This window comes from Babylonia areolata, chromosome 10 (genome assembly GCF_041734735.1).
Source record: "Babylonia areolata isolate BAREFJ2019XMU chromosome 10, ASM4173473v1, whole genome shotgun sequence".
In the NCBI taxonomy this organism is placed as follows: Eukaryota; Metazoa; Mollusca; class Gastropoda; order Neogastropoda; family Buccinidae; genus Babylonia; species Babylonia areolata.
The window spans coordinates 19,666,394-19,692,142 of NC_134885.1; the positions used below are offsets into that span (position 1 = coordinate 19,666,394).

A 25,749-nucleotide genomic window follows, 5' to 3' on the forward strand; every position below is an offset into this window, starting at 1 on the left:
TGTTGTTGTTTTTTTGTTTTTGGCGATTGAGGACTTCAGTTCAAGCAGCCTTGTGAAAACTGTGTTCCTTTCACGGACTTGGGATGGAGTTCGCTCAGTGATGTGACAGCGTCCGTTGGCGGCGTGCAGCCTGTGCACTCGGGAACAGTGATTTCCTCATGTGTCAGCTTTAACGAAAATTGGTGCTGTGCCTGTTTGTTTGTGTGTAGTTCTCTTCTATCTTGGAATGAAGTGAGTACATTGTTTGCACAAACTGTATTGACTAAATCAGAAGATTGACACTTGTGTTGCAATTTGCGTGATGGGTGGTTTCGTAGCTTTAAAAAAAAAGGGAAAAGAAAAAAGAAAACAACGAAAAAACAGAGAGGGGGAGAGAGGGGGAAGAGGGGAGGAGAAAGGAACAAGCAGGCAAGCAATAACACGAATGCGATGTCTACAGGTTACAAAAACATTCTCGCTCAGTTTAAACGTAAGCAGCCAGGATCCACTTCTAGCAGTGAGGGTGACAGTCCAGACACACTTAAACACATCAGTAAAAAGATTAGTCTGGAAGAAGAGCTCAGGAGGAGAGAGACATGGATTCGAGATTCATGGTGTTCATGAGAGAGATCAGTGAGCGATTTGACAGTCTGCAGAACAGTCTGGTGTCTAAAGATATTTCCAAAATGAAAACAGACATTCAAACAAAAATTGATGATGTCACTTCTAAATTTATTAACAAAATAGAGGCGTTGGAAGAACGACTCATCGTTGTTGAGAAAGAAAGAGACAAATTGCAGAGAGAAGTGGAGGTGGTACAAAAAACCAACGGCGAGCTTTTTGAAATGCTTAATAAACAAAACAAGCAGACTGCAGCTCTTCGAAAGGGAAACAATGACTCAGAGCAGTATGGTCGCGGATGGAACCTGCGAGTGTACAACATACCAGAATCCAAAGCTGAGGAGCCTGAAACAACAAACGCCTGCACTCAAGCTCAGCGATCTTTTCACAAGCAAACTGGGCGTGGCCGTCACGGAAGCAGACATCGAAGCAGCTCATAGAACTGGCAGCCGCACTCCTCAGCACACCAGACCTCGCCCCATGATAGTGCGCTTTCTGTCCAGGAGGAAGAAAGATGAGGTTCTCGCTAACCGTCGCAAACTAAAAGGAAATCCACAGAAGATTTCCATTGCAGAGGACCTGACTTCCCTGAACTTTAAACTTCTTAAAGAAGCAAAAGAACATTCGGCGACACTGGACGCTTGGAGTTCCAGGGGGAAAATATTTGCAAAGATCAAGAATGGCAAGACTGTGAGGTGGATGTGGATGTTGATGAGGTACTGCGCCGTGCAATGTGACATTGTGACTCTGACACTAGTGCATGAGAGGGGTGATGATGAGAGGGGGACACGTGCATTAACTTTCACACAGACGTACCTACAATATGAACACGCGCACATTGGAACACTCACATAGCCACACGCATACGCGTGCGCACCTACTTCCCATACTGACACGCGCATACGCACACGTCTGTACAAACAACCACCAAGTATCATTACCGCAAAATCAAATTAAACCACAAACACACACACTCACACACAGTTGGCATCCGACTGTACACATAATATTCTTTTTGTTCCCCTTCATTTATTGTCAGCCCAGGATGTGCACTGGTGGTGAGGGGAAGGTGGGAGGAGGTTGTGAGTGAGTGCTTTTTATATATACATGTATATTATGATTGGAATACGTCTAGAGACAAACGATTCACTCAACGTTTATTCATTTCGTACACTTTTTTCTTTCTAAACATACATGTATCAATACATTATTTCCGCACACAACAGAGAGACGTTAAATTTACAGCCCACCTCTCCTCGTAATATTTGTGCACGTGCTTGTGTGTGGTTTCTCCAGTTCTGTGTGCTGCTATGCTTGCTATTGCTTATTGTATCCTTGGTGTGTCCCGCTACTACCGTACCCTCCATCGTTGACTGTCGTTTCCCCCTCCCCCTCCTTGCCATTACTCCTCCCGCGCACCCCGACCCTATGTTCCCTACTCTCTCGTGGTGGACATAAAATTGCCGACTCCTTGTGCTGGAGAGAACTGTGCCGTATATTCCGCGGTGCGTGTGTGAAGTTTAAACTTTCCCAGTGGACGTATATGCGTGGGGGTGTATGTTGTGGCGATTGTGCAGGGTATGACTTCAATGGATTGTGCAGATAATATTGCCATGCATATGGTCATTTTGTAGTTTTTTGTTTGTTTTTTTCCACATGCATGCATCATGAGCACGTGCGTGCGACATGCTCCCACTTACGCACACGCTATGTTAACACAAACATGACACAAAAATAGGCTCCCCCCCCCACCCCCACATGCATGCATCACGAGCACGTGTGTGTAACATGCTCCCACCTGCGCACACGTTATGTTAACACAAACAGGACACAAACACAGGTTGGTTTGTTTTATTTTGTTTGTTTTGTTGTGTTTTTTTCCAGTGCTGCACGAACGTCGCCTCGCCGCAAGATCCCACTCACTTGACCAAGACTTACCTGTATGTCTAAATGTGTGCTTTTCTCTTGATGTACTTTGTTTTTATTTTAACTTGTCCCGTCGTGGATGATATAAATGATTGTCACTCAGTGATGGGTACTTATAAAGCAGTGTATTTTTCTTTATATGAAAGCCTTTGCTCAGTTGTACTCATCATCATCATGGCCTGGCTTCGCTGACGAAGATCTAGGAAGGGCGTTGTCCACGTCTGATGCAGGCACGCTCATGGCTGACAAGGCCAATGCGGGAAAAGCAGAGTCGGCCGCAGCGGTTGCAAGGGAAAGTCTGGTCTGGGTTCGCGGCTGCAGCGTCGTGATTCTTCCTCCTTCTGCGTTTGTCCTCAAGGCTGGCCCTGCGGTTGTTTTCGAAGGAGGAGACAGCTTGGTGGATGGTGCGTCGCCAGGTCTCTCGATCAGCGGCTACTGCGGACCACTGGCGATGGTCAATGTGACAGGCACCGAGAGCTTTCTTCAAGGAGTCTTTGTATCTCTTCTTGGGTGCTCCTCTGTCACGGTGGCCAGTGGACAGTTCGCCATACAGCGCGATCTTGGGCAGGCGGTGGTCCTCCATCCTGGACACGTGCCCTGCCCAACGTAGCTGGGTCTTTAGCAGCACTGCCTCGATGCTGATAGTCTTTGCCTGCTCCAGGACCTCGACATTTGTGATGTAGTCACTCCAGTGGATGCTGAGGATGGTGCGAAGGCAGCGCTGGTGAAAGCGATCAAGCAGTCGTATGTGGTGCCGGTAGGTGACCCAGGTTTCGGAGCCATACAACAGGGTGGGCAGTACAACAGCTCTGTACACGCTGATCTTTGTGTCTTTCTTCAGGTGTTTGTTGTTCCACACTCTCTTGTACAGCCTGCCGAATGCGCTGTTTGCCTTTGCAAGTCTGTTGTCGATCTCCTTGTCGATCTTGGCGTCAGACGAGATGGTGCAGCCTAGGTAGCTGAACTGGTGGACCGACTTCAGCTCTGTCTCACCGATGTTAATGTGAGGAGCGTGGAATTCTTCCCGTGGGGCAGGCTGGTGGAGAACTTCCGTCTTTTTCAGACTGACTTCTAGGCCGAAGAGCTGCGCAGCCTCTGCGAAGCAGGATGTTATACGCTGCAGGGCCGCTTCTGTATGGGCGACGAGGGCAGCATCGTCGGCAAACAGAAGCTCTCTGATGAGTTGCTCCAGTGTCTTGGTGTGGGCCTGTAGCCGCCTCAGGTTGAATAGGCTGCCATCAGTGCGGTATCTGATGAAGATACCGTCGTCGTCGCCAAGATCTTCAGTGGCCTGTTGGAGCATCATGCTGAAGAAGATCGTGAAGAGGGTCGGCGCGAGGACACAACCTTGTTTCACTCCATTTCCAATTGGGAAGGGCTCCGAAAGGTCGTTGCTGTGTCTGACCTGTCCACGCTGTTCCTCATGTAGTTGGATGACCATGCTGAGGAATTTTGGGGGGCATCCTAGACGTTTCATGATCTCCCACAGACCTTTTCTGCTCACGGTGTCGAAAGCTTTCGTGAGATCGACGAATGTCGCATACAGTCCTTTGTTCTGTTCCCGACATTTTTCTTGTAGCTGTCTGAGAACGAAGACCATGTCAGTGGTGCCTCTGTTGGCTCTAAAGCCACACTGACTCTCTGGGAGATGTTCTTCGGCGATAGTAGGCACCAGCCGATTTAGGAGGACTCTGGCGAGGATCTTGCCTGCGATGGAGAGCAGAGTTATCCCCCTGTAGTTGGAGCAGTCCGACTTTTCTCCCTTGTTTTTATACAGGGTGATGATGACTGCGTCACGGAGGTCCTGTGGTAGTTTGCCTTGCTCCCAGCAGCAGACAAAGAGGTTGTGGAGTTTGGAGTGTAGTGCTGGGCCTCCATTCTTCCACGCCTCCGGCGGAATTCCGTCAACCCCTGCTGCCTTGCCACATTTCAGCTGTTCAATGGCCTTGACAGTCTCTTCTAGGGTTGGTAGCTCGTCCAGTTGTAATTTCACTGGCTGTTGTGGGATGCGGAGAATTGCCGAGTCTTGAACCGTGCGGTTGGCGCTGAAGAGGGCCTGGAAATGTTCCGACCACCTGTTCAGGATTGACGTCTTGTCTGTGAAGAGCGCCTGGCCGTCTGCGCTGCGCAAAGGACTCTGGACCTGGTATGAGGGACCGTACACCGCCTTCAAGGCTTCGTATAAGCCCCGGTAGTCACCAGTGTCTGCACAAAGCTGAACCCTCTCTGCCAGGTTGGTCCACCACCCATTTTGAATCTCACGAAGCTTGCGCTGGAGGTTGCTGCATATGAGCCGGAAGGTTGCTTTCTTCACCGGACAAGACGGTTGTGCAAGGTGAGCCTGGTGGGCTGATCTCTTCTTCGCCAGCAATTCTTGGATCTCCTGGTTGTTTTCGTCAAACCAGTCCTTGTTCTTTTTCGACGAGAACCCTAGGACTTCTTCAGAGGACTGCAGGATGGCTGATTTCAGCTGTGCCCATAGTGCTTCTGGAGAGGGGTCTGTGGGGCAACTGGGGTCTTCAAGTTTGTCCTGAAGCTTCGCCTGGAATTCAGCTTTCACTTCAGCTGACTGAAAGTTGCCGACCTGGAATTTCTTCCTAGGAGCTCCTCCTTTCTTTGGTTTGGGCTTGAAGTGGAGCCTGAGCTTGCTGCGGACGAGGCGGTGGTCAGTATGACACTCCGCGCTGGGCATCACTCGGGTGTGTAGGACGTCTCGTACGTCTCTCTGGCGCATCAGGATGTAATCAATGAGGTGCCAATGTTTGGACCGAGGATGCATCCACGTTGTCTTCAGGCTGTCCTTCTGCTGGAAAATGGTGTTGGTGATGGTAAACTGCTGCTCTGCACAGAACTCGAGAAGAAGGCGCCCATTGTCGTTGCAATTACCAACGCCATGCTTGCCAAGGACTCCTTTCCAGGCTTCTGAATCTTGGCCAACTCTGGCATTGAAGTCGCCAAGGATGATGACCTTGTCGTCAGCAGGGGTGTTCTGAACGAGGTTGCGCAGATCAGTGTAAAACTTGACCTTTTCTGTGGGGTCCGCTTGGAGGGTTGGAGTGTACACGCTGAACAGAGTGGCATGCTGTTTGTTCCGTAGTGGGAGGCGCATGGACATAATTCGGTCTGAGTGTCCTGTTGGCAGGTTTTCAAGCTTGGAGGCAATGGTGCTCCTGACCATAAAGCCTACGCCATAAAGGCGTCTCTCGGTCTCTGGCTTGCCTGACCAGTAGAGGGTGTACCCAGCGCCGTGTTCCTGGAGGCTGCCTTCCCCTGCAAAGCGGACTTCGCTGATGGCAGTAATGTCAATGTTCAGTCTCTGAAGTTCGTGTGCGACTAGAGCGGAACGCCTTTCTGGGTGGTTGCTGTCTGCAGAGTCACGCATGGTTCGGATGTTCCAGCATGCTACCTTTAGTCCTTTTGCACCTAATTGTGAGGCAGGTGCCGGCCTTTTCTTCTCTATTGTTGTTCGACCGCGTTTGGAGATGCCCGTTGACCGCGGCTAGCCAACTGGGGGGTATGCAGATGAGCATTTGTTTGGACCACCTTTTCTAGGCCCCTCTCCGTGTGGAGCAAGCAGTGCTGTCCCTAGAAAAGGCTGCTTGGTCGTTCAGGGTGCTGCCGAGTGATGCTGTCACCTCCGGGTCAACAATCAGGCGACCAATATCCTGAACCGCCTGCATGCAGGATTGGAACTGCGGATTCCAGTGACATCTTCCACCTGCCGTTTTCGCCCCTTTCCCATCGCTACAGGACTTGGAATAGTTGGTGGCGCGGACGTGGACGTGTCCTTCAAGCCTGCGCAATGGAATTTTTAGGTGGAGTGCAGTGTGCGCAGTACTGGCCCCACCCTTTACACCCGTGGTTCATCTGCCATAGCTTAGCAAGCTGGGACGGTGACAGTGAGGTCCTCAGGTCGTAGGTTTTATATCAGACTGTCCTTGTCCTAGCCTCTGGCTCAAAAACCTTCCTCGGAGGCACGGGGGCGCGGCTACTGAAAGTCGGGACATGGCCATGGACCCAGGGTCAATGCATGTCGAGACTGTCCTGCATTCCTTAGCACTTCATGGGTTTTACTTCAGACTTTTCCTTGTCTTAGATGGACTGCCTTCCCAGGCTGTCGAGCTCCATCTGCCCACATGTGACAGGTAGCACAGGGTTACATGGTACCTGTGGCAGGTAGAGACCTGACCTGACTACAGTTGTACTATGTACCATGCAAACAATAGAATGAGTGGATGCCCTCTAGACTCCACTAGAAAATATAGTATAAGCCATTAATTACTTGATATAATAGCCACAATAATAATAAAATGAAATGGAAAATATAAGCATTGTTTCCATGAACTGTCAAGGACTGGGTAACGTTAAAAAGAGGAGAGATGTTTTTTACTTTCTTAGACAAAAGAAACACTCCATTTATCTTCTTCAAGATACACATTTCGACCCAAATATTGAATCGTATGTTAGATCTGAATGGGGTTACACTTGTCACTTTGCATCTCATAATTCACAATCCAGAGGTGTTACTGTTCAATAACAACTTTGAATTTGAAATTAAAAAGGTGTACAAGGATCCTAATGGAAACTGCATAATTATTTCCTTCACAACAGTAGAAAAGGATTTCTTAATTGTCAATATTTATGGCCCAAACAAAGATTCCCCAGAATTTTATGATGAACTGGAAAAAAATATTACACAGTTTGGATACCCAAACCTGATTATTGGAGGTGACTGGAATCTACTTCTTGACCCACATAAAGATTATTTTAATTATAAACACATAAATAACCCTAAAGTTAGAGACAAAGTGGAAGATATTATGATAAACTTTGATATGTATGTTTGCGAGACTTAAACCCTGATAGTACACGTTTTACATGGCGTAGACCATCCCCTTTTCAACAGAGCCGTTTGGACTTCTTCCTTATATCTGAATGTTTGATACAGTATGTACATGAAGCAGACATCCAATATGGCTATAGGACAGACCATTCAATGATAGTTCTTAAACTTTCATTTGGTGAAAAAATTAAACGAAAGTCGTTCTGGAAATTCAACAATTCTTTACTGAAAGATATAGATTATGTAAATGAAATCAAAGAAGAAATCAAACAAGTTATTAGAGAATATGTAGTTCCAGTATACAATTATGAAGAATTAAGAAACATTCCAATGTACGAAATACAGTTTGTAATATCAGACCAATTATTGTTAGATGTTCTATTAATGAAGATTAGATCAAAAACAATTTCATATGCCACAATGGAAAAACGTAAAACAGAGGAGGAAGAACAACAGTTAGAAATAGAAATACAGAACTTAGAAAGCAGGAATGTCAGAACATGTCAAGAAAATGATAGAATAGAAGAGAATAAGTCAAAGCTTGTAGATATTAGAAAAAAGAAGATGGGAGGAGTACTCATGCGTTCAAGGGCCAGATGGATAGCAGAAGGAGAAAAAGTATCAAAATACTTTTGTAATCTTGAAAAAAGGCACTTTGTAAATAAGAGTATGAAGAAATTAGTTACAGACAAAGGAGAAGAACTCCATGAACATAATGTAATATTAAAGGAGGTTAATGATTTCCATAAACATTTATATAAAAAGAGACTTATTCAAACATGTGAAATAGCAGATATTGTTAAGGAAATGCCTAAACTTAGTAATATAGAAATAGAAAACCTTGAGGGTGAAATTACCTATGAAGAAGCTACCCAGGCACTTAAACGCATGCAGAACAATAAGAGTCCAGGTACTGACGGCTTTTCTGCCGAATTTTTTTAATTCTTTTGGAAGGATCTTGGATACTTAATTGTCAGGTCACTAAATGAAGGTTTGAAGAAAGGTGAACTGTCACAAACACAGAAAGAAGGCATAATAATTTGTATACCAAAGGGTGACAAACCACGAGAATTTATTAAGAACTGGAGACCGATATCTTTATTAAATGTTGTTTACAAAATTGGATCTTCTTGCTTAGCAAATAGAGTTAAGTCTGTGGTGTCCTCTTTAATTAGTGATGACCAAACAGGATTTATGTCTAACAGATTTATTGGTGACAATATTAGATTAATACATGATATGATTCATTATTTAAATTCAAAGCAGTTGCCTGGTTTATTGATTTGTATAGATTTTGAAAAAGCGTTTGATACTGTTGACTTCACTTTCATGATGAAAGTGTTAAAAGCATTTGGATTTGGTCCAGTCTTCTGTAGATGGATAAGTACTTTTTATCAAAATATTAAATCAGCAGTAGTAGTAAACGGAACGGCGTCTTCTTGGTTTCCAGTAGAGAGAGGATGTCGTCAAGGTGATCCCATTTCACCCTACTTATTTCTTTTATGTGTTGAAATCCTTGGCATAATGATAAGAGAAAATAAACTGATTAAAGGTATTAATATTAACAATACAGATCATAAAATTGCACAGTTTGCAGATGACACCCAACTGATGACCAAAGCAGATAGAATACCGTTTGAGGAGATCATAAGGACAACTGACTCGTTTAGTAGTTTTTCAGGATTATTTATGAAAACAGGTAAAACTCAAGCAATATGGCTGGGTAGCAGAAAACAATGTCAAATTAGATATCTACCTCATTTAAAAATGGTGTGGAACCCACCAAAATTTAAAATCTTAGGAGTGTGGTTTACTGTTGATTTAGAAGAATGTGAGGAATTAAACTATAAAGACAAAATGTCTGAAAATAGAATGTTATTTAGAATATGGATAAAAAGACCGATTACCCCTTTAGGAAGGATAGCTGTTCTCAAGTCATTGATTTTATCAAAAATAACCCAGTTGTGGATGTTTCTACCAAATCTACCTGATGAATATATTGATGAGCTGCAGAAGGCATGTTTTAAGTTCATTTGGAACAAAAAACAGGATCGAATAAGTAGAAAAACAGTAATTAAAAGTACAAGATTAGGAGGATTAGGAATGTTTGACATCAAACAATTTATTAAAGGTCTTAAACTGAGCTGGATACGTAAATTAAAGTTTTCAAACCATAAATGGACAATAATAATAAAAGAAAGCAATCCAGTTATCGAAGATATTGATAGATGTGGACCCTGTCTACCAACACCTAATGATAAGTATAAGTTCTGGATTCATGTTTTCCAAGCCTACAAAGAATTTTGTCAGAAGGTCCCACTATTAAGTAGCAAAGAAGTTTTAGCAGAACCAATCTTTCTGAACCAAAATATTAAAATTGGAAGTAAGATTTTATCATACAGAAATTGGATGGAAAAGGGTGTCTGGAATATTTCTCATCTAGTGCACGAGGACAGTAGTTTCCTTTCCTATGAAGATTTTAGTCAAAAGCATGGAAATATAACAAATTTCCTTACTTTAAATGGTTGCAATAAGGTCAGTCAGAAATTATATTTAAAAAAAAACTAAACGTTAAAATTGATAATAACACTGCTTTGCAGATGAGAAAATCATTACAAATGATATATTCAGTGAAAAAAGGAACAAAAGTTTATTACGATACTCTAGTTAAAAACAATACGACCCCTAAATGCTGTAAGAAATGGAACGATTTGTTGCAACTGAACATTAATTGGAAACAGACATTTCACAAAATACACAAAATAAGTGACGTTAACTTAAAATGGTTTCAAATAAGAATAGTTCGTAGGATTATTGCAACAAACAAATCACTGAAACAGATGAATATCTCTCACAATGATAAATGTAGCTTCTGTGGATCACATCCAGAAACCATTGAACACCTTTTTTGGAGATGTAAGATTGTGCAGAGATTTTGGACTGCTTTCCAAACTGATATTAATAACAAATGCAATAATGTATACAATGCCCAATTATGTGAAGAATTAGTTTTATTTGGAAACTCACACGCATTTGCTACAGATGACATTTTAGATTTCATTATTTTACTTGCCAAAAACTTTCTGTACAAATGCAAATTCAATAAACAACCACCACAACTCAATGCATTTAAAACACAGCTCAGATACAAAATCGAAGAACATGCATCTTATATACTAATGAACCATCATGCTTTCCGTACAAAGTGGAGCAGTTACCTTCCAATTATGGAAACTGTTACTTAATCATAATTTCGCATGTTCCATAGTTACCATTCTGTATAACAGTCCTTACTTTGTACTAACAGGTCTTTATTTATTTCTTATATGTATTATTTGTTTATTTTTTGAACCTTTATGGTTGCTGTTGTCTTTACAATGTGATCAACTACAAGCTTTCTTTTCCAATAATGCAGAAGTGGTTTACTCATGCTCCTTATTATTATGATATTATAATGCCACCACTCGCTTTCGCCTTACCCTATATACCATTACTGTAATAGTTGATACATTTGATGCTGTTGCTATGTCACAACTGGTCCAGGCTATTTATTATTAATGTCATCTTAAATCATCATGATTACTACAATCATTAAGATGTAAACATTGATTGATTGAATAATTGGACAATTTTGTTGTTGTTGTTGTTATTTGTTGTTGATGTTGTTACAGATTTGTTTTGCCTTGTTATAGTCTGTTTTGTTTTATTTTGTCTTATCTCTCTCTCTGTAGTGGAAGATGCTACTGTTCGTTGTATATTGTTTGTTTCATACTATTCTCTGTATGTATTGTATACCTATTTTTGGAAAAAAATTTAAAAAGTTTAAAAAAACAAACAAAAAAAAAACTTTATCATCAAACTCCTTCTTTTTTCTTTTAAGTAAATGTTGTATTCACGCCTCGCAAAATCTTCTTCAGGCTTTAAAGATCGACATCTCAGGAGCCTATAAGCTTGTGGGTATTCTACCACTAGATGAAATCAGAAAATTATGTTCTGCTAAATACATCATGAGATGTACAGCAGTGGAGGATTTTGAGGAATTAACTATCAGGTCTGATATTGGTTTTCCAAAAAATGCAAAAAATAATTTACATCTACAAACCATTCGCACATATGTGTCAGATATTTTAAATTCTGCAAACATTGATTTGCATGATATGGCACCTCGTGTTCTGGTGCCACCTGTCCCTCCCTGGGAGTTAACAAAAGCGAACGTCAACATACATATGTGCTTCTGACACAACAAAAGGAGAATCTCCACATATAATAGCACGCATCAGTCATAATTGAATTAGAAGAAAATTTTGATTATCATTTAAAAGTTTACACTCATGGCTCGGTCCTGGATGATAGCAGTGCAGGATCTGCTTTTGTCATTCCTCACCTAAAAACAGAAAAATCATATTATTTAGGTAAGGGACATTCAATTTTTACAGCTGAATTGGTGGCCATCCTTATGGATTTAAATCATCTTGTTAATATACCAATCATAGTAAGTAATATCCTATTTTGTGTTGATTCTCAATCTGTTTTATAAAGTTTGCTCCTTTTTGAGAATAATCAAAGAGAAGATTTATTGTTTGAAATTAGGTATTTATTGCACTCCCTATTTGTGAAGGGTACAAATGTTGATTTTTGTTGGATACCATCCCACACTGGATTCCTTTATAACGACCAAGCAGACAGGGAAGCAAAAAGTGGAGCAAAGAATCATATAGATAGTATAAAAGTATATTGCCCATTGTCGTACAAGAAAATAAGCAATATACTAGAAAGAGACTTTTATGGGTGCTTGAATTCAAGTCTAAAACCTCGTCAGTTGACTCTCACAGACTTTGGTCCGATTCGCAGACCAATTCTGAGTTCAGCTCTCAGACTATTATCAAATTCATTACGGACCAAGTATTGTTCTAATGTCAAGTGCACATGCTTTAGTAACCTGACAATTAAGCATATAATTTTTGACTGTAGCTTGATGAAGCCTTATGTACACGAAAGTGTGTCTTCACAAGTGACTGAGAACGTTGTTGTTTTTGACTTTTTGCATTCATTATCAGTTGTTTCGCTTGTCAGTTTAACGACTTCTCTTTTACGAAGTCCTTTAAATAATTTCCTGTAATTGTATTTAGATTTTTTTTTTCAGATTTCACGCTCATTTCACCCTCATTTGCCCAGTTTCCCCCAACCCTCCATTCATTCACATCTCCCACCCCTTCTAACCGATAATACTCAAATGTATTCATAAATACTTTAACAAAATGTCTTCAATCACCGATATGTGTGACGGGACATTAAACAAAAACAATTCCTCCATCGACATCTAATTCTTAATAATCTTCTAACATTTCTCTTCTTTACACTCATGATGTAACCAGTCATGTGATTTCCTACTACTACAAACAGATGTATGTTGCGTCATACAAACAGAGCACTCAATACACTCAAGGCATCATTCCCGTCTACGCCTATTAGATTCATTGCACAGTCCAGTTTCACACGGATTTCTGGCATTGACAACTCATAAAGGAACACATCAACGTGTGCAACATTCCAAACTATTTTTTCAATAACCTCCTCATTCTTCCTTTAACACTGTTGTAAATTTTGTTTTCATGTGCAAAACCAACTCTGTTACATGCATGTGATCAGAGAAAAGCTGTTCATTTACAAGGAGCTCTGTGTTAGTGTTAGTGTTTGTGTGTGTGTGTGTGTGTGTGTGTGTTGTCTTCAGTTTGACGTCTGCCACTTTAAGTGATATTAGACGGAGAGAGTGTGTGTGTGTGTGTGTGTGTGTGTGTGTGTGTGTGTGTGTGTGTGTGTGAGAGTGTGTGTGTTTGAGAGAGAGAGTGAGTGTGTGTGTGTTTGTGCGTGTATGTGTGCGATCTTATGTGTTCCCGCGTCTGTGTGTCTGTGCGTATAGTTGGATATTACTTGACACAAAAAAGGTCAACTCACAAGACAAGGACAGTCCTGTGGTTTGTCACCCTGACTTACCCAGACTGCCTTCTGTACTTTGTGCTTTTATTTTTACATATGTTATATTGACTGTACACGAAACTGCGTATGTGTTGGTGGATCTATGTGGCTGCACGCAGAAGAATGTTACATAACAAATATAACGACACAGAGTAGGAAACTGCGTTTTCCTTTTATTTCTTCAATTTCCAGAAAAGAAACGCGACTTTGTATATTTTGCATTGTCAGTTATTTGGGCACATGACATGATAGTTTATTGGTCAGCCCTGCTCATATTCACGAACAACGTACTCAGAATAGCCTCACGTGATGGTAAATTGGGCTTCTTTCGAAATTTTAAAATGTTTCGCTTTATTCAGTTGCCGTGCAAATTACTGGAAAATAAATCTTTGAACCCTTAAGTTTCACGTGGTTTTCTGTGTCGTAGTATCCGAGATGACTAAGTTCCAAGTTAAAGCACCCAAATTTGCTTCTTTTACCCTATTTGTGTTCTTTTTAATGAGTGCTTGCATTCAGTAATAGTCATTAACAGTAATTTCTCTTGAGTCGCAACAATTCTTTAAGATCCATGTAGTGTCATAGGATGTATTGACTTCGAATATTTGACTGTTGGTGAAAGATAAGTTGCAAGGTGAACATTTTTTTCTGTGGTATTTCTAGCCACATTTATACACATTTTAACCATCAGAATGACATAGTTTATTCAAAATTAGCAAGACGTATTCACATTTTACATATCCAGATAATATGATTTATTTTAACAAGATCATCTTGGCCAAAGGCATCAGTCTGATATCCTTATGAAATGTCCGTAGAAGATACTTTAACACATTTGCCGATTGTTCTTAATATCACTTCTTCTGTATTTGCAGAATATTTTCACATTTGAGCTTCCAAACAAATGCCGAACAGAATATATTTCATAGTGATTTAATATTTTGTTAGATGCCATCTGCGTTTTATACTCTAGTTCTCTTCCGTTGCATTATATAATTTTCCATTTCTTTGTCAGTGCATGCATCTCTGAAATACTAGCATACTTATCATGTTCAGTCCTATATCATTACACTCACTTTGCATTGTTCTTTTCATTTTCTCAAAGGCTCTAATGTTGCTATATTTTCTCTGCCAAAAGATTTGTAGAACATCGAGTATATTTGTTTCAAGGTTGGTTTTTTTTCTTCCGGGGTACCAGTCGATTGCATGACATGTGTAGACTGACAAAGTTTTTATGACAGATATTTTACCGCGGATACTTTGGACTCTTCGCTCCATTCTTCTATCAACTTTTGTTATCATTTATACTGTTTCTCTAAATTTCCTCCTAATTTTCCCCAATTTGCTTGCTATTCTGTTTCTTTGGGAATACATGCCCATTTTTGCATTTTGTCAACCAGTACAAATGGAAAATTCTGTTCTGTGACATGTTTGCCCATTTTCATTGCTTTTGTTTATGCAAATTCAATTTCAGCCCAGAAAAAATGCTCAAACAAGTTAAGTGTAGTCAGGAAAGTAAACACGTCCTGTCTAAGTTTCAGAAACAAGTTTGGGTCATCTGCGAATTGTTTAATGTTTAGATAAGTGTCTTTCATTTTGTCCATGGCTGGCGTTTTATAGCCATTGTTGCAAAGTTCATAATCATTTCTGCTAAAAATTTCCATGGCAAGAACTAATGCAAGGGGAGAAAAGGGGCATCCTCTTATTACACAGTTAATTTGCAGGCACACTGCAGCAGAAAATGAGGGAGCAGAGCAGACGGAAGGTGGCCATAGTAGGCTGTGGGGCGGCAGGACTGACGTCCATCAAAGCTTGTCTGGAGGAGGGCCTGCAGCCCCACTGCTTTGAGATCAACTCGGATCTGGGTGAGAACGATTCTCTCTCTCTCTCTCTCTCTCTCTCTCTCTCTCTCTCTCCGGCTCTCTGTGTGTGTGTGTGTGTGTGTGTGTGTGTGTGTGTGTGTGTGTGCTAGCATTCAATTTTTGTAAAATAGCACTCAGTTGTAAAAAAAAAAAATTGAGTTCTTCCTGTTTTGCAAACTACATTAAAATGTCTGCGGCAATAATATAACTTCTTCTTCTTCTTCTTCTTCTTCCTCGTTCGCCTCCCATTAGATGAGCAGCCCGGTGTCCTTGATAAAGGCTGCCGTCCGTCGCAGCTTCTCCAGGGTGCCGTACAGTTTGGCTTCCACTGCTGTCGGTGTTGGCCAGTACTTCCTCCTGGATGCTGCATGCGTCCTACAGTCTTGAAGGATGTGGTCGGTTGTCATTGGTCCCTCACCACAAGGGCACTCTCCACTCTGTAATAATATAACAAAAACATTGGAATTCAATCTTGCAACAACCATTTAATTAAAGTTGATAATTAAGGATTATGATGTATTTGAATCGATACATGTAACAAGAGAGGCAAGGCCTTCAAGACTCACTTGTGAAATGTGTTGTGGTGGTGGTGTGTCCATCGAGATCGATGATGACCATCGTTGTCATCCAGCTGGGGGATGGGGGGAGGGTGGTGGTGGGGTGGGGGGGGAGGATGCTCATGAATCTATCTGTGAATGTGCAGATGGCTGAACAGTCCAATCTGCGCACGAAATGTTCGCTGACAGTTGGGGCAGACAAAGACAGGCATATCATTGTCAGGGAGCTTGTTTGCCCGTGACTTTCTGGCCTGTCTCTTCTGAACAGCTGCTGCAGTCCTGTTGGCCTCGCACAACTTGGCGCCTTTGTGCACAGCAGCGCGCCATTTGTCACGGTCCACTGCAGATTCCTCCCAGGAGTCAGGGTTGATATCAAACGCTTTAAGAGAGACTTTCAGAGTATCTCTGAAGCGCTTCTTCTGACCTCCATGTGATCTCTTCCCTTGTTGCAGCTCGCCATATAAGAGCCTTTTGGGCAGCCGATGGTCTGGCATGCGCGCCACGTGTCCAGCCCAGCGAAGCTGGGACTGCATCAGGATGGTGATGATGCTGGGAAGGGTGGCTTTTGCGAGCACCTCTGTGTCTGGGGTCCTGTCTTGCCACTTGATGTTTAGGAGCTTCCTGAGGCATGTTGTGTGGAAGTGGTTCTGCTTCTTGGCATGTCGTTGGTACACTGTCCAAGTTTCGCAGGCGTACAGTAGTGTGGGGAGAACTACTGCTCTGTAGACCTTTAGCTTGGTCTCAAGACTAATGCCACTAAACGTGTTGTATCCAGTGAAGGAATCATGAGAAAAAAGGGGTGAAAAAATCATTAAAATGGGCCCTGTATTAAATATTGAAAAGCTTTGAAAAAACCCTGACCTGCTACGCCACATATGACGTCACTCGACTAAATTTAATGTTTAAAGCTATGGGTCTTTTTTAGCGCAATAAAAATATTATTGTGTTTAAACAGCATTGAAATAACGTTTTCTTGACATATCTCAGTCATTTAAGAAATTCCTTTAATTTTGCCGTAAAGGAGACGTTGACATCGCCTCAGGCACACTGCAGCATGTATAGATCTGCAGAAACCAGTCCAGCAACAGGTTGATTGAAATTGAAAGAAACGTTTGATTCAATTCTTATATTTATTCGTGTTAATTCAGTATCCACTTTAGAATATTCATTTGCAGCAAACACATTGATGGAGTAGTCAGTGTCACTGTATGTGTTCTGTCCACAATTTGTATTCTTTTTCTTGTAATTCCGAACAAGAAAAAATATGTCATACCGTCGTCTCACCAACCATAGGCTAGGTTCCGGCAACTGGGAAGCGGTAAATGACGTTTTCGGATTCTGGAACGAGCCTCAACGAAATAAACCGTTAATGATCCGGAAATACGGCTTGATTTGGATGACTTACAACCTATCATTGGTATGACTGTGAAGATTTTTTATCCTACGATGTTTAAGCCAAATTTTCTATATTTTGCATTTGTTTTATTTTACACGAACAAAACAAACATACACACGCGCGCGCGCACCCACATACACACACACGCGCGTGCGCACACACACACACACACAACCGAAAACAAGAAGAAGAAGAACCCATCCCACAAATCAACCCAGAAGAAAAGAAAATTGAAATACTAATGAAGAGACATTTTTCAGGTGGGGTGTGGTACACACCAGACACACCAAAGTACGGCAATGGGCCTGTGATGTACGACAACCTTGTCACCAACATCAGCAAAGCCACGATATGCTTCAGTGATTTCCCCATGCCAGCCAGTTATCCCCCTTTCTTGCCCCATCGTCTTTTTCAGCAGTATCTACAGAGCTATGCTGAACATTTCAAACTGGTGCAACATGTATCGTTCAACACGAAGGTGAGGCAACGTCTTTAATGTTTGTGTTCTTACTGATGACGACGTCTTGCTATTCGTTCTTATCTTTTCATTTTATTGACTCACTTGTGTAAACAAAGTGAGACTATGTTTTAACCCGGTGTTCGGTTGTGTGTGTGTGTGTGTGTGTGTGTCCGTGGTAAACTTTAACATTGACATTTTCTCTGCAAATACTTTGTCAGTTGACACCAAATTAGGCATAAAAATAGGAAAAATTCAGTTCTTTCCAGTCATCTTGTTTAAAACAATATTGCACCTCAGGGATCGGCACAAAAATTTTTTAAAAGGAAGCCAAATTATATGCAAACTGCATTTACTGTTTTTTGTGTGTGTGTGTGTTTTTTTTATTCACTAAACTTGGCACTTTGATCTGATATTCTGACACAACAACAAAAGCAGTCATTATTATCATTTTTTGTTCAAACAGGAACTTCTTTTGCTAAGAATGAAAGTTTTATTTATTTTGCAAACGTTTTGGTGCAGATAGTAAAAAGGGGAAATTAATCTGTAATTAATGCTACGGGACATAATTTGCTTTAAACTGATCTTTCTCATCTTAAACATTACATTTTGAAATTATACTCAATACATAAAAAGCTTGTGTGTTTTACTCTCAGTGTACAGGGCTTTCACTATGTTCATTCGCCCAAGTGGTCTTTTTCGGAAAATACTAAAATCAATACGACGAGTGGACTTCATAGATCTATTGGCTGAGCCCTGAAGGTCATGGGCAAAAATCAATTGCGTACACATATTTATACACATTCAAAGCGCGTGCTCATATTCTTCGCGAACGCGAGCGACGCCATTTTGTTTCAAGTTGTTGACCTGCCCGTTCAATCCTATATTCAATGGACAATACACGCTAATATGTGATGGAAAGTTGGAGAAGGAGACCGTTAAATATTTATTCAGAGAAAGAATTGTGAACGCCTCATCACTTACTGGATTATGCCCCAAACTGCCATAAAAATATCCACAGAATCATGCGAGTTAATACCCTTGAATTGATGAAACGAAAAAATTTCCAGTCTTTACTTTTCTCAAAATGAAGTCCTTTTTCACTTCATACGACGTTTAGAAGTACTTGTAGGCATGATAAGGCACAAAACAACGCCGAGTCAAACGACCACAATGCCCCACGTGAAAGTCAATGGTCTCAAGTCCATGGAAAAACGACGATAAAACACTGGAGTGAGTATGCCCTTCAGTTTCACCCTCTTCATCGCCAGTTTTTGTGGGGTTTCGTTTGCCTTTGTCAGAACAAATCTAGTAAGGGATAACATTTTTTTATCAGAACTTTCAAACAAATACACATAACGTACAGGGTCAAGAAATCATGAGGATGGGATGATAACAAAACTATTATTATACATGATTGAATCTGAGAACTATGTTTGTTTTCCAGGTGTTGGACGTTCGCAAAACTGACGACTACAATGAAACTGGACGCTGGGTAGTGACTACATGCAAAACAGAGGGCAACACAGAAAGTGATGAGAAGACCTCGGAAACCTATGATGGGGTCATTCTGTGTCAGGGATTCTTTACTGTACCCTTTATCCCGGACACTCCTGGTTTGGATGAGGGGTACCAAGGACGTGTCAGCCACGCCAACAGCTACAGAGATCCCCAGCCTTACAAGGGCAGGACGGTTCTGGTTGTGGGTAAGTTTTCTTTGTGTTTGCTTATTGCCATCTTTGTTTCCTTGGTGAATGTTTTAACTAGAAACCTGATAATTGTTGCGTATTTCTTTAGCTTTTGCTACATGCATTGCTGTGAATCGTTTTATATTCAAAGGGTATTGAGAAAGTGGAGGTCATAGTGAAAATTCCATGTGAATTTCAGACTAATTATGATTAACCAAAAGGGGAGTGGGGCCATTTTCCTTCAACTGATGCATAGGTTCTGGATGCCCGGTCATCCATAGACCCAGTACAGTAATACTCTGATAATACACTTCTGACACCCGTGGCACCTAATGCTTTGGACAGACAACTAAAGCGATTGAGCAAAATCAATGAGCTAAGTTTGCCCAAAGGACATTTACCTTGCTTACATTAGTCTTCTGCATGCGTGCATGCATTGGAACGTCTACCATTTGCAGTTATGCACTTCTGATGAATGGGAGAAAATGTTTTGCTGCTGAGCCTCACAATAGCATAGACAATCACTGTGCACAGCATGCTAATTCTTTTTTTTTTCAGGCACCTCGGCCTCAGGAGGAGATGTGGCCTGTGACATTGCACCTGTAGCTAAACAGGTAATAACAGATAAATGTCTCAGGCATGAATGTTATTTTTACTTTGGCCCAGTTCACAAGACAGTATTGTCTTCCACTGAAATGCATTTTCCCAGATGTCGAAACAAACTTAGACCAAAGCGTCTAAGATGTCTTAGAACTCAGCAAGTCATACGACGAAATTCCTGCGGCAAATTGCAATCCTAAAACCATTAGCGAGTGCGAGAGAATCAATGCAATGCATGAGCACTATCCTCAGTGAGGTCCACTTGCAGTTTTTTAGTTATTTTTCCCAAGCTTTTTAAAAAAAAATTTATTTTACTGTCAGTCCTGTTTATGATATTTGATGACAAATGGATAGTATCTATTGCATCGATATACCTGCGGTTTTTCATGACATAAGAATGGTGTGAGGATGACACTTTTTCTTTTTTTATTTAATTCATTTGCCTTACCCTTGATTTTTTTCAACATTCAGTTTTTTAAAGCTGCAGAAATGTTCTTCCCTGTTTCGTTGCTGCATGATGAGTGGATCTAATGTAAATGTAGTTTAGAAGATCAGACCACAGGAAAGACAGGGTCACCAGCTGCAGGTTACTATGGAAATAGAACGTAAGAACGGAGGCACCATTCACTGTGACCAGAAAGGAGAGAAAACTGCTGAGTGGGCGGAAAGCTGACACCACCGGGTCTGGGGTATGACTAGGAAGAATGGTGTGTCATGTCACTATCACTTATGTGCCCCTTTTTTGTTCATATCAGTTGTCATATCCCCATGTGCAGATATGTATAATCAAGTGGGCTAAGCACTGCAGAATCCCTGTGCCCCCATTTGATTAGAAGGAAAAAACACCCACACCAAAACCAAACCAAGACCAACGAGAAACAAACCAAAAAGCAAACAAAAAAACAACAACAAAAAAACAAAGAAACCAAAAAGCATAACACACACACAAAACACACACGTACACACTCCTTTTGCAAACCTGTTATGTCAGTGCGTTATTTATCGTCACAGGTGTATCTCAGTGTTCGTCACGGGTGCTACGTCGTTTCCCGCTTCCTAAACGGTCTCACGCCGTGGGATTTCTCCTTGACTCGCATGGGGACAAGGCACATGCCCCCTTCGTTTCTCATTGGCGGTTTACACAGCCAAGCCAACCTGAATCCTGTCGCTTCAGGACTTCAGTGCGATGCAGTCACCCCTCCTCAGCGGGCCGACTTGATGATCAATGACCTGCTTCCTTCCAAGGTAGACTGTGGCGATTGTCTTGGGGTTTTGAATTGATTTTAATTTGCTGTTGCTACTGTACGTTGTTGTCATATGTTTCACTTTGTTGTTGTTGTTGCTGTAGTTCCTGCTCTTGTTGTTGTAGATTACTACGCATGTATGCATTGTCATTCTGATTGTTTTCCTTTCTATACACTTTTTTGTTATAATCCATTATAGGATACATACATCCATATAGAAAGAAAAACCATAAAAATATCATTCACACACACACACACACACACACACACACACACACACACACACACAAACAAACAAACAAACAAACCTAATACACACACACACACACACACACACACACACACACACACACACACACACACACACAAAACCTCGCCCCCCTCCCCCCCACCCCCCTCCAAAAAAATGCAAAGAACAGATATCGATTCATAACATTGGGTAGCAAATAGTATCATAGAAATAAACAACTAAACAAAATGCTTGTCATTATAAAGTAATCCGGTCTGCAGAATCAGTGTCTGCAACTGGGTATCAATCTTTTTTCAGCAGCAATAGACAAATGTGAATTAGTTGACAGGGGAGAGAAAAGCTCCAATTTTATGCACACTTAGAATGGACAAATTATCACTGTTTACAAGCGATCGGGATGATTCTCTTTCACTCCCCTCTCCTCCTGTCACACACCCACACACACACACATCCATCCACCCCGAACCACTCCCCACCCCTGGTCTCCCACACACACACACACACCCCACACACACACACACAATATATATATATATATATATATATATATATATATATATATATAATTACACACACATACATATATACCTCTACACACAGAAATATACACATAAACACATATGAATATATATCATTGTCACTTAATTCATTTCAAACCAAATATATACTTCCAGTGCTGTTATCAAGATGAACCAAAAAAAATGGTCTTTTATATATTCCATTCAAGCATCAACGGTTCTGACTTGTTTTCATTAAATCTTTGTAGCATTTCCAATTATTAATGAAATTGAGCACATGTTTGCAAATGAAATGTACTTTTCTATTTCGTTCCTTGCTTTTAGATATTTCTGAAATGCGTGAAAATGTGGTAGATTTTCATTAATTTTACATTTATAGATGAAAAACTTTGCCAGCAGTATAATGAAGTCAAATAATACCCTGTCCGATTTATATTTTGGATCATTTCCGAATAAAACAACTGATTCGTTCAGTGTTATTTTTTAAACATTGACACAGTAGCTACTTACCACATGTTCAAGGTTCTTCCAGAAATGGTTAACATGTATACATCTCCAAAAGACATGTTCTAATTCATCTCTGTTCACATTATAGAACTGTGATGGGGTGGTAAGGTGGTGTTAGAGAAGGTGAAGACAGGTAGAAGGTGTTAGCAGAAGAGAGCTGCAGCCAGGCAAGGTAGACTCGGGAAGGCAGTGCGCTGGTTTTCTTCTTTTATTCTTTCATTCTTCCAGACCAGGATAGTTCTCTCTTTGTCTGGCACTCGCTCACTCCTTATATTCTGTTCCGCCGAACCGCAAAGCTAGCGCCGCGAAGCGACTCGCGAAACCGGCCCTCCGCGAGCCTTGAGGAGCCAAGCTTGTGTTTGTTTGATCAAATTTAGCGGCTTCTGACTTTCGGCTCGGGGAACTAACATAGACATATTATATTTCACACAAAACTACAAGAGACGAGCATTTTCTTAAGCTAAACCATTTTCTACAAAAACAATGTAGTTAAAAAACTGTAAACAAAAGAGTCACTGAATGAACGAGCTTTTAACGAGTTCATGTATCATTTCTGTACACTGATTACAACAATTAATACGTCGCGATATGTAATATAATTGTAACAGTTAAGTAACTGGAAATCCTGAATTTCCAACTATATAAAATTCATCTATAGAATCTGCTTCTAAAGATTTTTTATGTCAAAATTCAAGAGAAAACTCAACGGACAGCTCCTGTGTCGGCACCGCTTGGCGGTGCTTTGGCACTCGTGATCGACAATGAAATACTTCGTTTAAACCAACTATAACACAACTATACATGTATGATACGAATCAGATTGATAACAGAAATGTAAACATCTTCAAGACACGCTATAAAAATTTCTAGGTATTGTAAAAACATATTTTGCTCAAATTGGCACTGACGAATTCCAATGGCTTGAAGAAGAGATAGTTTTGTGGGGCCGAAATGCTGTCAGACATTTCGTACCATCGCATGCCTATAACTTAGGTGTGCACGGAAAGCGGCACACGAGAAGAAAGTTTAATCATTTACATTTTAATGCACAATCTAAATTCCACGGCAACTATATCGATTTATAGAAAACGAAGGTATTTTTTATGTTTCAAATGAGTGGATTTCGAAGATCGCGCCAAAACTCATTCACATAAATATTAATTTAAAAGAGTTATAGGCTTTCTGGCCAAATGATATCATTACAGTTGAGAAGTATGATCTTTTTAGAATCCAATAACATAAAAACTATAATCTCATATATAAGGAAGTGTTTATAATTAAATAAATTGATGAAAAATCATACGATTCCTTGTAAAGGGAGATAACTTGTGACCGATTTACAAACATCCTTAGTAACCTTCGGCGAGTCGCAAAAGTCGTCTGCTTAGCTGGCCCAACGAAGATTGTAGCCAACCCGGCTACAGAACGAACATCTGCCACTGGCTTTTATTTCATTCTTGTTAAAACAATGTTTGTAGCTAAAATTCTGTGAACTAACCTGATCTGGAACCATTTCAACTTGACATCATGAATAGTATTCATTATTTTATATCTGAATGTTTTTTGGCCAATATCTGTCTTTAGGTATCTGCTTTTGAATAATAATCTTAAGGAGTGCAAGGAATCTTCATTTCCAGTTTTGTATAATGGACGAACTAAATCAATTTCAATGTGCTTTCTGTAATAAAATTGATGCTAAGCAACACAAGAGATACCAATGCTAATTTTTGTCATGACAATTTTCAAGTGTATCTGAATCCATTTGTAGATACAGTTTAACATGCTGCATAATACAGAATGTGCGATATATTTGAAATATATCTCTACTTTTAATGCTCTTGCTATATGCATGCAATTAATCTGTCTTTAGACTTACTTGAAAACAAGTTGACACCTTGAATATCTTGGTTACCCAATGCATAACTAAATCCAAACTAATGCAATTTACAACGAACACTTGATACCCAATTTCTTTTATTTCTTGCATATAAGTCAAATAGCATTATGTAAGCTGTATGTGGTAATCTGTATTCTTTCAACCTTGTTAATTTCAGCCAGTAGCGGATACAAAGTAAAATACTGTTTATATAAATTGCGTATCTATTCGTTTCTCCGTTAATGAAATTAAGGGACAGAAGGGATATTTTCACTGACAACTATCACAAAACAGAAGAAAAAAAACACCATAAAAAATGACGAAAAGAAAAACGCCCACAGAGACTGACAGAGAACCTATTTCATGGTGCTTTTCAGGTAATCACGGGCCAGGTGAAGGTGGTGTCTGCCATAGAGAGGGTGACAGGTACAGGTGAGATTCACCTGAAGGATGGGAAGGTGCTGAAGGAGGTCGATGACATCATCTTCGCCACAGGTTACAAAAACAACTTTGACGCTATTGACCCGTCCATAATGTCATTTGACCATGGTAAGTGAACAGCAGGAGCATCCTTTACTTCTTGTTCTTGTCAGGGAATTTTCTGCAGTTGTCAGTCAGGGATAAGGAGCCTGATAAATCCTCCCAGGAGGAATGAAGCATAACTTTGGTTCCAGTTTAGAAAAGCCCAATCTAGAATACAAAATTCGAAGTTACACCTAAAAACTACAATCTAAGATGATGTTGCAATTGCAAGGGCTCAGCGGAAACTCCAGTGTTCTTGGGGAAGAAGACATTTGAGTGAAAAAGTGGAGTGCCATCCAGGAGAAGAAGAAACACATAAAACATGGATATTCTGTACAGGACCTACACCCATTCAATTTCTTTGAAGACGTAGTTAGTATCTCCCAATATAGGCTTCTCTCACTTAAGGACCATGTCTGTGTTGTCATTCGCTGGACCGACGGAAAATCTGTCATCACGTATTCACTTTTACTCTTGTATTTCAGTAGTCAGTGAAGCCTATGAGACCGAGATCCATAGGAAGTAATTGTAATTGTCTCTGCAATAGATTATTTTGTAACAGATTTCTTAATTTGATATTGAAGGTCAATATCGTGGATGTCAGATGTTTAGAACATTCTTCCATGTCATAAGAAAATAGCTGCGAGTGAGTGAATAAATGAGAGAGAGAGAGTGACAGTGACACCACACTAACACGGGTTTTATTGTGAAGGCCACAGGTCCATACACAAAAGCGGTAGGGACATACAAATGGTAGTTCATCATACGGAAAGAATATGTATTTCGCTCATCCAAACAAAGAGCTGGTATTGCATGGACAAAGGATGAATGGATGAAAAAAAGGAGTCAGTAAATACATAAGATGTACGTGCGTATTCATAAATTTACGCTACATGTTTACAAACGTACCAGTTCATTTAATGTGTACTT

At 40.7% G+C, this 25,749-nt stretch overlaps 1 protein-coding gene across 1 annotated transcript in view; it reads left to right on the plus strand.

Annotated features, from left to right (window-relative positions):
- Positions 1 to 873: 873 nt before the first annotated feature.
- Positions 874 to 25,749, plus strand: part of LOC143286306 (flavin-containing monooxygenase 1-like) — a 28,370-nt gene continuing 3,494 nt past the window's right edge. The window contains exons 1-7 of the mRNA XM_076593844.1: positions 874 to 1,333; positions 15,067 to 15,207; positions 17,418 to 17,635; positions 19,062 to 19,320; positions 19,861 to 19,916; positions 20,914 to 21,147; positions 24,675 to 24,846. Coding sequence (XP_076449959.1) covers positions 874 to 1,333; positions 15,067 to 15,207; positions 17,418 to 17,635; positions 19,062 to 19,320; positions 19,861 to 19,916; positions 20,914 to 21,147; positions 24,675 to 24,846 — 1,540 coding nt within the window. The remainder of the gene's footprint in view (positions 1,334 to 15,066; positions 15,208 to 17,417; positions 17,636 to 19,061; positions 19,321 to 19,860; positions 19,917 to 20,913; positions 21,148 to 24,674; positions 24,847 to 25,749) is intronic.